Genomic DNA, 14152 nt, shown 5'->3' on the forward strand with positions numbered 1-14152 from the left:
TATGTAACTGTACAAAAAAACAAACGTACACAGCCATGTTTGGAGGTGCTTCTACAGTAATAATGCATTTGCAATAGCATCCTCCAGTTCCCAGCAGGGCTGCATGATTTGTCTAGCTCCTCAATATCAGACTGCAAATCAGGAGAATCCTTGTATTTCCAAAATCACAGAGTTGTAGAACTCGGCTAAGATATCTGTTAGTGCAGCATATATATTACTGAAAGTGAGGAGACTGGCAAGTATGTGCTATAATGGTTAGGTATCATGCAGAAAAGTGGTGCTAGTGTATCTCAGATGGAGAGGTCAGTCTTCACTGAACTAGTGAAAATCAGTTTTGACCATTTGAAAGTTTTCCTGTGTTGGCTTGTTTCTTGCATGCTACTTTTGTATGTGTGCATGTAATATGACTTGTCTGTGGTAACCATTTACATGTGCTTTTAGTTGAATGTGGTTTTCATTTTAATGTGCAAGATAACGTTTATAGAATGCATTTCACAGTTTTGGGTGGAAACTTCTCCTGGGCACTACTACCTACTGTCTCCTCCTACATGATGATTAACACACTATCCCAAATAGGTTTGTGGAGATGGTCCAAAGTTTGCATGCTCTGCTAAAATACTGAGGATTGAACACAGAATTCTATTCAGTAGCTTCCTCTTGGGGCTCATTTTGGCTGTTTAAATATGGCTTGGTTAAATTAAAGGGGAAAAGAGTTATTGATAGTTGTCCCACTATCAAAAGTTCTTGAAAGAATTCTTTAAGCTTTAGTAAGACTGTTAAGAGTATCCATGATGGCCACAGCTATTTCACTCAAACTGGGTGGAGTGCTTCTTCCCCTAGCTATCATGCAATTAAGAGTAATTAGCTGTACTATTTCTTACTCTGCTAGCAGTCTTGAGACTTAAGGGGAGAAATCAGCTTCAGCTAGCAAACAACTAACAAAATCTCTTTAACCTCAAAATCAGAGGTTACCATACAAACAGTATTTCAGTGATAAAATAGACCTGAATTCTAGTTTGTTCATAAGTTGAATTTTCCAACATTAAATTGCCAAATGAATGTAGATTCCTATCCCAGCCACTTGGTAGCCAGGGATACTCTCAAAGACTAATATTTTGCTGTTGAAGATGATATTTGCTCCCAACATAGCCCACATTACTGGTGAGTTACTGAACTAGAAGTAGAGTAGAATTTGATACTGAGTGATTAAAAAAAAAAAATAAAAACACACAAATCGACTAAGTTGGCACTGATGAGGCCACATGTCAAATACTGTGTTCAGTTTTGGGCCCCTCACTACAAGAAAGACTTTGAGGTGCTGGAGCGAGTCCAAAGAAGGGCAACGAAGCTGGTGAAGGGTCTAGAGCACAAGTCTTCTGAGGAGCAGCTGAGGGAATTAGAGTTGTTTAGTCTGGAGAAAAGGAGCCTGAGGGGAGACCTTATCACTGTCCACAACTACCTGAAAGGAGGTTGTAGTGAGGTGGGTGTTGGTCTCTTTTCCCAGGTAACAAGTGATAGGAAACAGCCTCAAGTTGCACCAAGGGAGGTTTAGATTGGATATCAGGAAAAATTTCTTCACTGAAAGGGTTATCAAGCATTGGAACAGGCTGCCCAAGGAAGTGGTTGAGTCACCATCCCTGAACATATTTAAAAGATGTGTAGATGTGGTGCTTAGGGACATGGTTTAGTGGTGGACTTGGCAGTGCTAGGTTAACGGTTGGACTTGATGGTCTTAAAGGTCTTTTCCAACCTAAATGATTCTGTGATTCTGAGCTTTCTATTTGTAGTTTGGCTGACAAACCAGGAAGGGATTTGCCACTTCAGTGGAAAGAAGACAGAACAGGTCAGTTAGATCAGCCATTTGCTTTATCTCAACTTACAGTAACGTCGTCTGCACTATGAACTTCTGAACATAATGAGCTTGACATATAGTTAAACCAAATATACAAAAGGTTATCCGTCCTTATAGCTGTTTTTGTAGGCTTAGAGCAAATAAGAAATTGAATATATTTTTAGGCCATGAAACTCTAGTTCTAACTCTGTCTTACTCCTATGAGTACTTGTGCAAGTTGTAGTGCAAGTTTAAGGTCTTCTTTAGACTTCATTTTTACTGTTGTAAGATGAAGGAGGATCCTGGACTCCTCACTGCTCTAAACCTCACTGAATTTCTTTTGATTTGCTCATGGAATTGCTACTTGCTGCACCATTTCAATCCCAGAAACTCAGGGCACTTTAGTTCTACAAAAATGGGACAGAGCAGTATATGGCTCAGTCTCTAGGGTAAAGCTGGTTTAGCATTGAGGATTACTATTTGCATTGAGTCAGAAGACCAAATGACCATAGACTTGTGTCTACAGAAATAAGCTTGAGAGTAAACTACCAAGACCATGCATAAATGAGATGAGAACAATAGCAGTCAGTCTGTGTAAAACTGAGATGAGCTCACAAGCTGGCGTTCAGGCAGGAGACTCCCAACACGTTTGGTTGGAATTTGAAGGTGAACACAGAATTGCTAACTGGAACACAGACTGCATTGGAAGGGTTGCTGAACCCTGCTCCCTTGTGTTAATTCAGATGACCAGTACGCATAAAATCAGAAACATTTTAGTTTGAAAGTATTTTTTTTCCTCTAATGATATATGGCTAGAACTTTATGGAAAAGTATATTATTTTTTCCATTTCCTTCTTCTTGTTGTAGCACAAATTTTAAGTGACTCCAGACCAAACTGGATTAGAGAAGTGATCTGAGTTAAGGCTAACAGCAAAAGTAAGGTGGTCTAAAACTGCATCAGGGTTAAAATTAATAGATGTTTATCTCTCACTGTGGAAAGAGGAGCATGTATGATAAAATTAGTCTCTATAGCACATCCAAAACCAGCTGCCAGACAGTGACTGAAGGGGTAGCAAACTGAAGTCGGGGACAGGAGGAAGCAACTGGCACTAGAACATTTGTTGCCAGAGGAAAGACTTTTGCATATACACCCCGACGCCTGCTTTTCAATGGGTTTAAGCTTAATGTAAGCTTATTTCAAACAATACTGCTACAGTATTCCTCTAATCTTCCTTACATTAGCATCAAAACCATGTTGCTTCTAAGTGGAATCAACTGTGTGAGATTGGATGAGGACAAATTTTGTTTAACTTTGCATTTTAGCTGTCTTGGTACCCCGAGGCAATTCACCATACTGCTGCCCTATCACCAATACTGACACAAAGGTCAATAAACTATATGCGGGAGTGAGGGAAGATGCAGGTGTACAGTGGTGTATCTTGCCTTATGGTGTGTGAAACTTCATTATTAAGCTTTCAGGTTAAATTACTGTTTTCAAGCTACTTTCAGGGCAATAGCTAGATTTTAGAGAAATCTAGCTTGGAAAAAAATTTTGAAATCTTCCAGTTGTCAAAGGATCATCTTTCACAGAGGAAAAAAATACTGTTAGGCATATCAAGCTGAATGGGAAGTGCTACAGTCAGTGAAGTCTTGCAGTAATAAACGTCTTGAGTTTGGTTAGAGAAAGGCTAATGAAGAACATACAGAGAACAAGGAAAAAAACATCACTTCTTTAACTTAGATAATTGGAAATCTGAATGTCTACCACAAGGTCAAGAGAGCTGGTGTTACAGAAGATACGTTTGTCTGGGCTTGTCCTAAGGGAAGTTCTGGTATAAGCTTACTTTACCTATCCTGAAGTAGATTTTTGAAGGCACTTCAAAATAACGCTGAAATATTTGAGGAGGTGGAACAGATTTTTATAAATTAATGTTTTTCTTCCAAATGAGACTGAACCCTTTTCTAGACAATAGTAGCATAAATCTTTTACCGGGAGTTTTCAAGATTTAAATTCCATAAAACTACTGATCATGTCACTTGCTTATGTAGAGGGAAATGTTGAGTTTCACTGGGCAATCAAATAGATAGTAAGTTAAAGAAGAAATATTCCTGTGACTTTATTGGTCAGACTTAGACCGACAGCTATAAAAACAGAGATGGAAAGGCTGGTCAGGTACTCCTTTTGAGCCTGCTTACTGATAACAGTTTCTTACATTCACAATTACCATTTACCTTTGATAGACTGTAGGAAACCTTGTATTCTGTAAGAACTTACTGAATTTAATAAAGGGGAGACTTTTCATTAAAAAAAGATAGTGTAGCATAAGCTTAGAATTTTCAAGTTCATGTGCTAAACGGCCTTTGGGTCTCATCATTACCACCCTGTTGCCCTTTGGGTCTCTGTGTTGACTTCCATTTTCTATTGTGTATCAGGGAACTTCGTGTAGTATCTGGTTTAAGCATTGTATGTGGGTGGTTGCAGGGATATTGGGATTTAAAAGGCTGAATAGCATACCTCTGCAGAAAATCCTCTTAGCTTATTATGCACTTTGTTTTACCCAGGTAGTATTAGCATAAAGTGCGATACATAAGAATAGAAGACCCAGTCTATTGAAGAACTAGATTAACTTATGCATTGCACATTTGAAGAGTATTGCAACATTCCTTTTTAATACCCTAGTTTAAAATACTAAGGATTTGAACCAAACTTTTACCTATTTGATAGGTAAAAATCTCTTTATAGTATTTTAAGTATTTAATGCTATTTTTGCAGGGGGATTGTGGTGTACCACTTCTTAGTAAAAACTTAATGTGAAGTTGGGCATAAATGTGAGGTAGAATTTTTTGGGGTCCTATTGTCTTGACCCTGTTTTAGGTATTCCATTGAGGTTTTTTTCTAATATGAACATCCTTATGGAAATTCGTGTCAAATAATACAGCAAGAGCTGAATGCTAACTCTGTAAATAAGTTTTAAATGTTTTGGGGTTTTTTTGAGAAACAAGCATAACAAGTGTTGCTGTCTGTCAGATACTAGAAGGTATCAGCGTTTCTCAATGAAGTTATCTTTTTCTGTAGTTATGTCAAAACAATGCAAATACCAAATCAGTTCAATGAGCTTGTGCCTTAATGAGTAAGCTATCTAAAGAATATTACGTTCATAAACATATTTATCTTGTTTCCTTTTCCAGCAAGTCCTTTTTAAGTGAGGTTTCACTCACTTGCATTTGAATCCATGTATTCAACCCCTTTGTGTGGGATTCAGTACTTATGGGTGGCAGTCTCTATGTGCAGATGTAGATCTAGACTTGACTGACTATACAGTCTTAAAATATCTGGGAACAAGCACCCTCTTCCTTTTTATTTCAGAAATATATCCTGTTGTTGAACGGCTCCATCATAGCATCAGCTCTTTCTTTCAGTTGAGAGGGAGGAAAAAGGGCATCTCATTTTAAAATCCCTACTGTCTTCATTTTTGCTTAGAACCAAGTTCTGTTCATGCCGAGTGCAACTCACCTGTTGGTAGATAAAAGAAGACTATCTAGCAAGAAGACTGAACTTCTCTCTTTGGAATGAGGTGTATCCATGTTCTCTGGTATTTACTAATATATTACTGTATTGTAATTATAATAGTTTTATAACGTTGTTATAAACAACTGCTGGAAAACAGTTGGAAAAGGATCCGGAGAGTTGCAAAATAAAAAGAGAAGCTTGCCCTTTGAACAGTGACCCCATCGCGATATAAATTTCCACTTTCTCCTTTCTAAAAGTCAAGGCAAGTAAGTGTTGGATAGCTGTGGACACTCCTTACGGTTGAACGTGTCAGGAAGGAAAACTGGCGATGTATTAAAGGCTGTCTTGAATTCCCTCATAGAAAAATCTTACGTAAGTTTGTTTACATTATTACAAACAAGGAGTTTTCAAGGATCCTCACTTCCACTTATCTTTTACATAAAACTTGAACTGCAGTAGCGACAATACAGTTACAGATTCTGGACTTTACATATAGTTATTGCAAAGGTTAATGTACCATTCAGTCCCGACACTGCAGCACACATCTGCTTGTATGAGTTATTTACACGCTTATACAGCTGTTACCCTTAAGGCCAAGCATGTTACTTTTTGTGCTATTTCTTGGCAAGTTACAGTGAACATCTTCACTTACCAAACCAGTCTCTCTTGTCAGTTTAGCTTACTGGTACCGGTATTAAAGATTTTAACTTAAGCAACAAGAAAATGTGTATCACTTTCTAAATGTTAAATTGACTACTGAAATAGAATAATTGTGTAAAAAAAAAAAAACAAAACAAAACAAAAACAAAAAAACCACACACAAAAACAAACAAAAAAAAAACAAAACAAAACAAAACCAAAAAAAACCACACACAAAAAAAAACAAACAAAAAAACAAAACAAAACAAAACAAAAACAAAAAAAAACAAACAAAACAAAAAAAAAGGACTGTTGCTGCAGATTTTCAATTCAAAGATTCGGTGTTAGCAGACTTCTAGCAGTTCTTGTTAATGAAGAAATTCCCTGGTTACAGTTGTAATTGATTTTAGAGCAGCTTAATCTCATACAGTTAGTGCATTTTGATTGCCCTGAAATAACAGAACTGTCTCTCTTCATCAGCTGTACAATACATGCATCTACAGAAGTAACCAGCTGAAGTTACAAAAAATAGTGAAGCTTTCAGAGCCCTTTTAGCATCACGCATTCCTTCAGTAGAGCACATACAGCAGGGCAGCCTCACTTGTACAAGGAGCCATTTGGTTGTTGGGTGGAATTTGGGCAGAGAAAAGAGTCGGGTCCCTGGCCCTTCTTGGGAAGGCAAGGAGAGAGAAAGGAGATGCAATACTAAATTTATAGTGCATTAGTTGGAGCTGATAGTTTTGGACAACCTGTTTCTTTCTTTGGTACAGGCTCTTATCCCTGTGTTGACTGACATTAACAGTACAATTCGGTTGTCCAAATGCAAGTGGTATTTAAGAAGCATTAGTGAGCTCAGAACACCCGTGTGGCAGATGCAGAGTGAGAGCTGTGCTCTGAGCTGGCTGCTGGATACCACGTGGAATATTCAAGGGCTTTTTGGGTTGTGCCCTAGATGGTATCCTCACTAGATGCCTACATGTAGGCCCCAAATAAATCTATCAGAAATTATTGTGAAGTGATCATACAACTTCTGATGTAAATGAAGCATTTTTATAGCTGCTTCTTTCACCGACTTTAAGAAACCAGCATGTAGAAATAGGCAACATCGTTCAATGTAGGGAGAGTTATTTTGTCTTGCAGTGCGAAGTTTATATTCTATACTTAGTTTTGGAGTTGAATAAATATACTGTCTTACAGATTAAACATCATACATTTATACCTGTTGCTTAACTACTTGCTCATAATCATGGTCTGGAACATGTTTACAACAGCCAAAAAGGTGAAAAATAAATAAATAAAAAGCCTTTATTGTATAACTATTTTAAATAACACCCAAGGAAGTTGCACATACTAGGACAGGTCTTATTATAAATCCAGAACTGAGATCTCCACATGCATTTAAGAACAGCTTTTAACCTGGACTAATGGAAATAATTTATTGTGTCCTCTGAGGTATCTGAAATAAATTATTAGTTTCTGAGAAAATATAAAGCTTCCAATGAACAAATAGGTCTGAGAGCCTTTCTTCTCTTGAGACCTTTTCCAATGTAGTCTTCCCTCTGCCTTACCTTTCCTTTTAAAAGAAACTTTTTTTTTTTAATCTGAGGCTCTAAATTTTCCTAGCTGTGGAATTTAAAAATGCCTTATCTGTCTGTACTGGATTTTCTTGAAATACTGATTTGCCTCATGTTACCTGAAATGTTCAGGGGACGTTAGTAGTCTACAACTGACACTCGCCCATTTCTCAGATGAGGCACACCTCCTCGGGCATCTCTGAAGAACTGGAAGACCTGTCAATTTGGTGGCAATTTGAGTAACTCACATGGCAGTGGCTATCCAGGCAGATCTTGTAAATGGGGAAAAGGGGAAATAAAATAAAATAACCTTGCTGTTTGGAGCAAATATAAGAGTTTGATTCTGTTAGCTAGCATGCTTTTGAGCATCTTATCTTGACTGTGTGGTACTAGTCCAAGGAATAGGGCTTTAGTGCAGTTTTGCATAGGATAACTGTTAGGGCTCTACTAAAGTGCTGATGCTGAGTTTCTAAAATGAAACAAGGTGTTAATCCAATTATAACCATTATTTGTAGTGCTGGTGGTAATGTTACTTATAGAATAAAATGTTATCTTTATTATTTCCAAAAGTTTGGAAGTCTACTGTTGAAAGGGATTTTTGATGCCCCATGGCACTTTTGTTCCAAACTGACGCCTCATTAGCTGGACCACTAAACTAATGACGAGGTATCAAAAGTTGTAATTTACAGGATTCCTAGAAAATGATAGACATGGACTCTAGGTATCACAGATTCAAGGTAACTTTTTCCTCTATGAGATAAAACTTGTAACTCAGTTGAGGTAATTCTGCAGCTGTGAACAGGAATGCTCGCTCAAATGCAGAGGAGGGGAAAGAAAGGTTAATTCAGGCTTTTTTTTAGCATGTGTAGCCTTCCAGTGAAGGCTCCTGGGTTGGAATCCTGCAAATGAAAATCTGCTGTCTGTAAGCACCTATTTCTTTTGATTGTGGTAGGAAAGCTGGGTATCTTTACAGGCACTTTGACGAAGGTGATAAGGAGTAAAATGAGCGTTGGGTTTTGGTCTGTTCTGCCCACCACCCCCACCCCCAATGCTAGTTGGAACTGGGAGATGGAATTCAGGATCTTGAACATACTTAACACTAGGATGAGCCACCTCATAGCATTATGTTTTTACACTTGAACAGTGCCTTGGGATGAAAGACCTCATGTTTAATTGCTAATTTTGAGTTGCAACATAACTCTGTTGTTACTTTGCTTGTCATCTTTTTTTTCCTCTGCCTTATTGAACTTTCTTTTGGAAACTAAGTAGAAGGTAAATTCTTCTTTACTGAAGCTAAATGCATTTAAATTTTCTCTTGTTACTGGGTATCTATTTTTTTTTTAGGTTCTTGAGAAACAGATTTCTAAGCTCTCATGCCATAATTGTGTATAACTTATCAAAAAAATCCCTCTGCAGGAATAATTTACTAACTTTATAAAGTCAAGCATTTTTAGGGGAAAAAAAACAAACAAAAAAAAAACCCAAAAAAAACCCCAGAACATCTTCACTGTAACTAAATTAAACAAGTTGGTGGTTTGTAACAAAGTTGACATGCTTATTTCAAAAGTTTGAAGCTGTAAAACTAGAAGTATTTCAAAAGCAAATTCTTTCATGACCTGTTTGTTAAGCTAGAAGTTGATTTTTTTTTTTTCTTCTGAAACTGATAATATAACCCAAGTTATTTCAGATGTCTCCAAGAAGCTGTCTAGTGTATTAATCTTGAAACTTGATATGTTGAAGAGTGAAGTTGTTTTTATTAAATTTTTAACATCCTAGAGATCTTCCTAAATGACAGTTTTTGGAAATACTCATGAATTTTTCCAATATACTCTCATTCTTAAATAGCTTATTCAGCCTATCATCAGAAATCTTTTTGAAGGTGTGTTGTAACATATAATACCAAGAGATTCAAGTCATCTCAGGGTGACTGTTATTGTGATTTCATTGTATCTGACTGTCAAATGTGCATTTATCTATTTAGGTTCAGACAAAGAAGGAAGAAACTTTGCCACCATCACTTAGTCAAAACATTCCAACTTTCTATTTTCCTCGAGGATGTCCTAAGGAAAAAGTGAATATAGATGCTGTGATTGCCAAAATTGAGAGAACTTTCTCTGAGTTTCCAAATGAGAGGGCAACGTTAGAAGATATGGGGAAGGTTGCAAAGGTGAGAACTTGCTGGCTGTCTGCTTTTAGTACTGTACACCTATGGAAAGGAAACATGAGTCTGTGGGCTTTGTTTTCTTGCATTATATGTTTTTGTCTTCTAAAAGGCAGTAGTACCAGTAAGACATCATATTCAATATTGTTGATAGCACAGTTAGGTGTGGAAGTCTTCGCATTAACTATGTCTCAAATAGCCCTACATTTTGCTTACAAAAAGAAAGAAACATTAAAACAAAACTTCAGCTATTTTTTTAGTTGCATAAACAACCAAATACTGAAGAGCCCATTGTGCGTAGTTCTGCATTCTGTATTGACCAACAGACTTAAGACAAAACCACTGTTAATATGCGTTTTGTTTTCAGGTGTTCCACGCTGTTTGTTCTCATTCAGCAGTGTCATGAACCTCCATTGTAAAGACACTGAAAGACAAAATGGTTTGGTAACTTGAGATCATAGCCCTCTAGTTATTACTGAAGAGCTAATTTAGAGTTAAGGCAGAGCGACAAAATACTGAGCTTAGAAAGCAGCAAATATTTTTTTAAATTCTGTGTAACAGACAATAAGCTAGTTAAATTAAACTTAAATTTTCCTTTTGTTACATTGAATTAACACTTGAAATATCACTGCAAGTCATGGTCTTGGTAATGAATCTCAGGTTCTCATCGCTGTTCCTGTCACTTTGCATTTAAAATCCAGGGTCTAGAAAATAGAAAGACAGACTTTTCACAAGAGCAGGACTGGGGGTTCAGAAACTCCTTGTTTGCCTCACCAGGAGTGTTTAACTGCTAAGCTGAATGATAGGATTCCTGCCTTCCACAGCTCCTTTCCACATAGAAGTAAGGAGAACTGGAAAAGACTTTTCCCTGTCAGCAAGAAAGGTGGAAGGATACAGTCCCCTACCATTCAGTGATGAAAGGCACCCTCCTGAAGCACAGGGAAAATACTCTTAGTCTGAGGACACTATTCATCAAACTCACTTTTTCTTATTTTTTAAAGTACTGGTTAAACTATTGCATGAGAAGTAACTGTCTTTTTGCTCCAGTGACCTTATACATCCTGCAGTATTCACAATCTTATTTGAGATGCACATGAGATTCTCAGAGATGCCAGCATGACTGACTACTCCAAGTCATAGTCAGTTTTAGGCGAAAGATAGATACTTAGCTGTTACGACTGAGGAAGCTTGGAGCAGATGCAGAAGCAGCACTGTAGGTATATTGAGACCATTGAAGTTGTGAAGGTGTAGCTGTTGGGTATCTTGAAGCAAGGTACTGCTGCTCAGGGCAGGCTGGCCTACTACTTACAATTGGATAAAAGACATGCATACATACGCAAGGATGCAGATGAGTTGAGCCATCCTCTGAGGCAGACAAATCCAAACTTGCTCCAGTTCAGCAGTTCTGTAACTGTTTGTACTGTCTTGAGCTCAGCTTAAAGATAAACAGCCCTTTAGCAGAGCTTATTAGCATGGACTCTGTTCGGCTGCTTGGAGAGTGGACAGAGCAGACATGTGACTGCATTCTTCTGTTAGGAATGCTGCAAGTTGCCCTGTGTTTTGCTTTCCACTTTTGGATTTCAGCCTAAAGCAGTTGCTTGAAATTAATTATTTTGGAAGGCACAGCTGGTTTCAGAAACAGTTAAAAAAAAAATCAAAAAAAAAAAATCTGTGCCTTAATGTTTTCTTCTTAACACTTGTAAAATTTAATTTTTGAAATATTTATAAATGAGGGAGTAACCCTCAGATAAGCAATCAATGAATCAATGACTTGATGTATATTTTAATTCTAGGCTTGTGAATGCCCACTTTACTGGAAAGGTCCTTTGTTTTATTGTGCTGGAGGTGAACGAACAGGATATGTGTCAGTTCATAAATTTGTTGCAATGTGGCGGAAGTAAGTAGATTTCTTTTTTAGAAGTACTGCATTTTTTAATTGAAATGTGATATTTTAAGCTCTGAATGAGATCCAATCTGTAAAGGGGAATAAAACACTTCCCCATAATCAACCATTGACAGCAAACTTGTACCTGGGAAAATGTAAGGAAATCATCACTTGAACATAAACAAACAAACAAATCTTTATTTACAGTGTTCATAGATTTTTAAAGTGTTTGGTAAATGACTGGCTGTTTATGGGAAAAGTGAAAACCATGGCCCTAACTTGTAGATACCAGTTCTGGACAGAACGCTTTTTGTTTCTAGTTCTCCTTCCAGTTGTAACTGAAAAATGTCCTTTCATGCAATCAATAACATGGAGTACCCACCTCCTTTAATGTAAATGTATGAGACTACTGCCTTGATAAGTTCAGTAGGAGTGTACTGTGACATTTATAATTAGCTTTTGATTTAAATGTTGTGGTTGCAGTTTCATAGGCCTTGCTCTAGGATGCCTGTACAAGGTTCAGGAGCAATTTTTTTGTAGAGTATTAAATGAAAACATTTACATTTCAGAATACTTCAGACCTGCTATGATGATGCTGCAAAGTTTGTTCATCTTCTAATGAACCCTGGATGCAACTACTTGGTGCAAGAAGACTTCATTCCTTTTTTACAAGTAAATTGCAACTGAAAGTAGCTCTGAAAACACAACAAAATGATGAGCTGGCAAAGCACTGACTTTTTTTTTTTCTTTAGCTAAACATACTTTTTCATGATCTTCATTAAAGTTTATTGATAATATTTAGCGTAACTTGCTTTGTATGGTCCACTGAGATGCTAGAGAGTGACTTATTTTACAGTTAATCATTTTATATAAGGTGAGGTCTTTTTTAAGAGCTACAGTAAGATGCATGGACTTAAAATTGTTTGCAGGAATAGCACATGTGTCAGAGAATCCTTACAGTTTAGAAAAGCAGTTGAAGTTACTTAAGTCAAGGAGGCCCTTTGGTGGGCAAAAGAAAAGTGATGTATGAATTCAAGAGCTAATACAGTTTCTCTCAAAGAGCAGCAAACAACACCTTTACTAATGAATGAATAAAACCTAAATTGGCTTTTACTGAATCAGTCAGCCACAGAATTATATGCTACAACAGTCAGCAGTGTTCAAAACCTTCATCCCATCTAAAATACAGGAAAGCTTTTGTTTATCTGGCTTCTTTAAAGGATAATTGTATTTTTAAAAAGTCAGCAGTGTTATTTACATGAAGCATGTTCTAAATGAAGTTATCATTAATGATTGTGGTAGCTAGTTTGAACTGTTTTGGTTAAGGAAGCAGATGTGCTATTCTGTGCTAATTGTTTTATATAGTCACTAATGAATACTGCTTGGAATATTATTACTCCTTTTTTTGTAGGATGTGGTGAATAGTCATCCTGGCCTGTCATTTTTAAAAGAAGCATCTGAATTTCATTCTCGGTACATTACCACAGTAAGTGATTTTTATTTGGAAAAGCTATTTTTTTGTTAACTAAGTAGGAAAATCAAAATTAAGATTAGTCAACACATACAAGCATCTTTGTCCTATGAGAAAAGTTGAGTATGATGTCAGTCTTCATTTCTACATAACTAGAAACCTTGTGAAGAAAGACTCAATTTCTTAAGCATCATAGTTTTTCTTGACATTTTTAAGAAATTACTGAACTTAATACTAATAAGAGAAACACTGAATTGTAGTAGTGTAGGATAAGTTAATGAACATTAAGCTAAGAGCAGACTGTTACCTTAAACATTTGATTGTGGCTATAGACTGCAGTCATTAGAATCTTGACCTTACTCTGGGTTTAATTCAATGGAATTTTGAATGAAAGGTCTATATTAACGTGATTATGTTCAGTATTGAGTAAAATAATGGTAATATTGAAGCTGCTTGCCACTTTCCTGTCTGGGGATTTTTCTTTCTAAGCAGGTTTTGTACATGATAAGTTCCATTTCTCTCTTTCTAGGGTTATGTGACTGAAGTGTTCTTTCTGTACCCAAGGGAAAAATCAGTGACATTAAATTTTCTCAACTGTAGACTAGACAGCTGATTCCACTGAAGTCCTAAAGGATTAAAATTCTTCAAAATGACATTCAGCTCACTTTCTTTGTGCATGTGAAAAATAGCTTAATGAATATTCTCCAACAAAAAACATGCAGAGTTGATCATCTTTTATCCAGCTTATAGTTTGACCCAGACCAAAACTGTGGAAGCTTTTCTGAAAGAGTTTGGTTTTGGCTTCTCATATCCTTCTTATAGAGACTGCCAGCCTATCAAATATGTCTGGCTGCATTAGGTTTTGCTTCTTGCTATAATGATTATGTGAGCTCCCAGAACTTCCTTGTCAGATGTGACTGAAGGAAATGTTCTGCCTGTGGGTAGTTTTCTTTCTTAATGGATTCTGGGTTATATCAAAGGCTGCTCTGCTTCAAATTGTGAAAGCTTGCTGCCTGTCCTGAAGGACCGTAGGAGGGAAAAGGTCCTGCCATTTCCAGTTACTTTTCTTTAGAGGAACAG

The 14152-nt window shown here is 36.9% G+C and overlaps 1 protein-coding gene across 4 annotated transcripts in view; it reads left to right on the plus strand.

Annotated features, from left to right (window-relative positions):
• PPP2R3B (protein phosphatase 2 regulatory subunit B''beta) overlaps positions 1 to 14152 on the plus strand; it is a 58403-nt gene that overhangs the window by 22743 nt on the left and 21508 nt on the right. For all 4 annotated transcript variants that reach the window (XM_068425246.1, XM_068425245.1, XM_068425248.1 and 1 more), the window contains 4 exons: positions 9537 to 9722; positions 11510 to 11613; positions 12171 to 12273; positions 13013 to 13087. In XM_068425246.1, coding sequence (XP_068281347.1) covers positions 9537 to 9722; positions 11510 to 11613; positions 12171 to 12273; positions 13013 to 13087 — 468 coding nt within the window. The remainder of the gene's footprint in view (positions 1 to 9536; positions 9723 to 11509; positions 11614 to 12170; positions 12274 to 13012; positions 13088 to 14152) is intronic.

Source organism: Nyctibius grandis, chromosome 2, assembly GCF_013368605.1.
Source record: "Nyctibius grandis isolate bNycGra1 chromosome 2, bNycGra1.pri, whole genome shotgun sequence".
Lineage (NCBI taxonomy): Eukaryota > Metazoa > Chordata > Aves > Nyctibiiformes > Nyctibiidae > Nyctibius > Nyctibius grandis.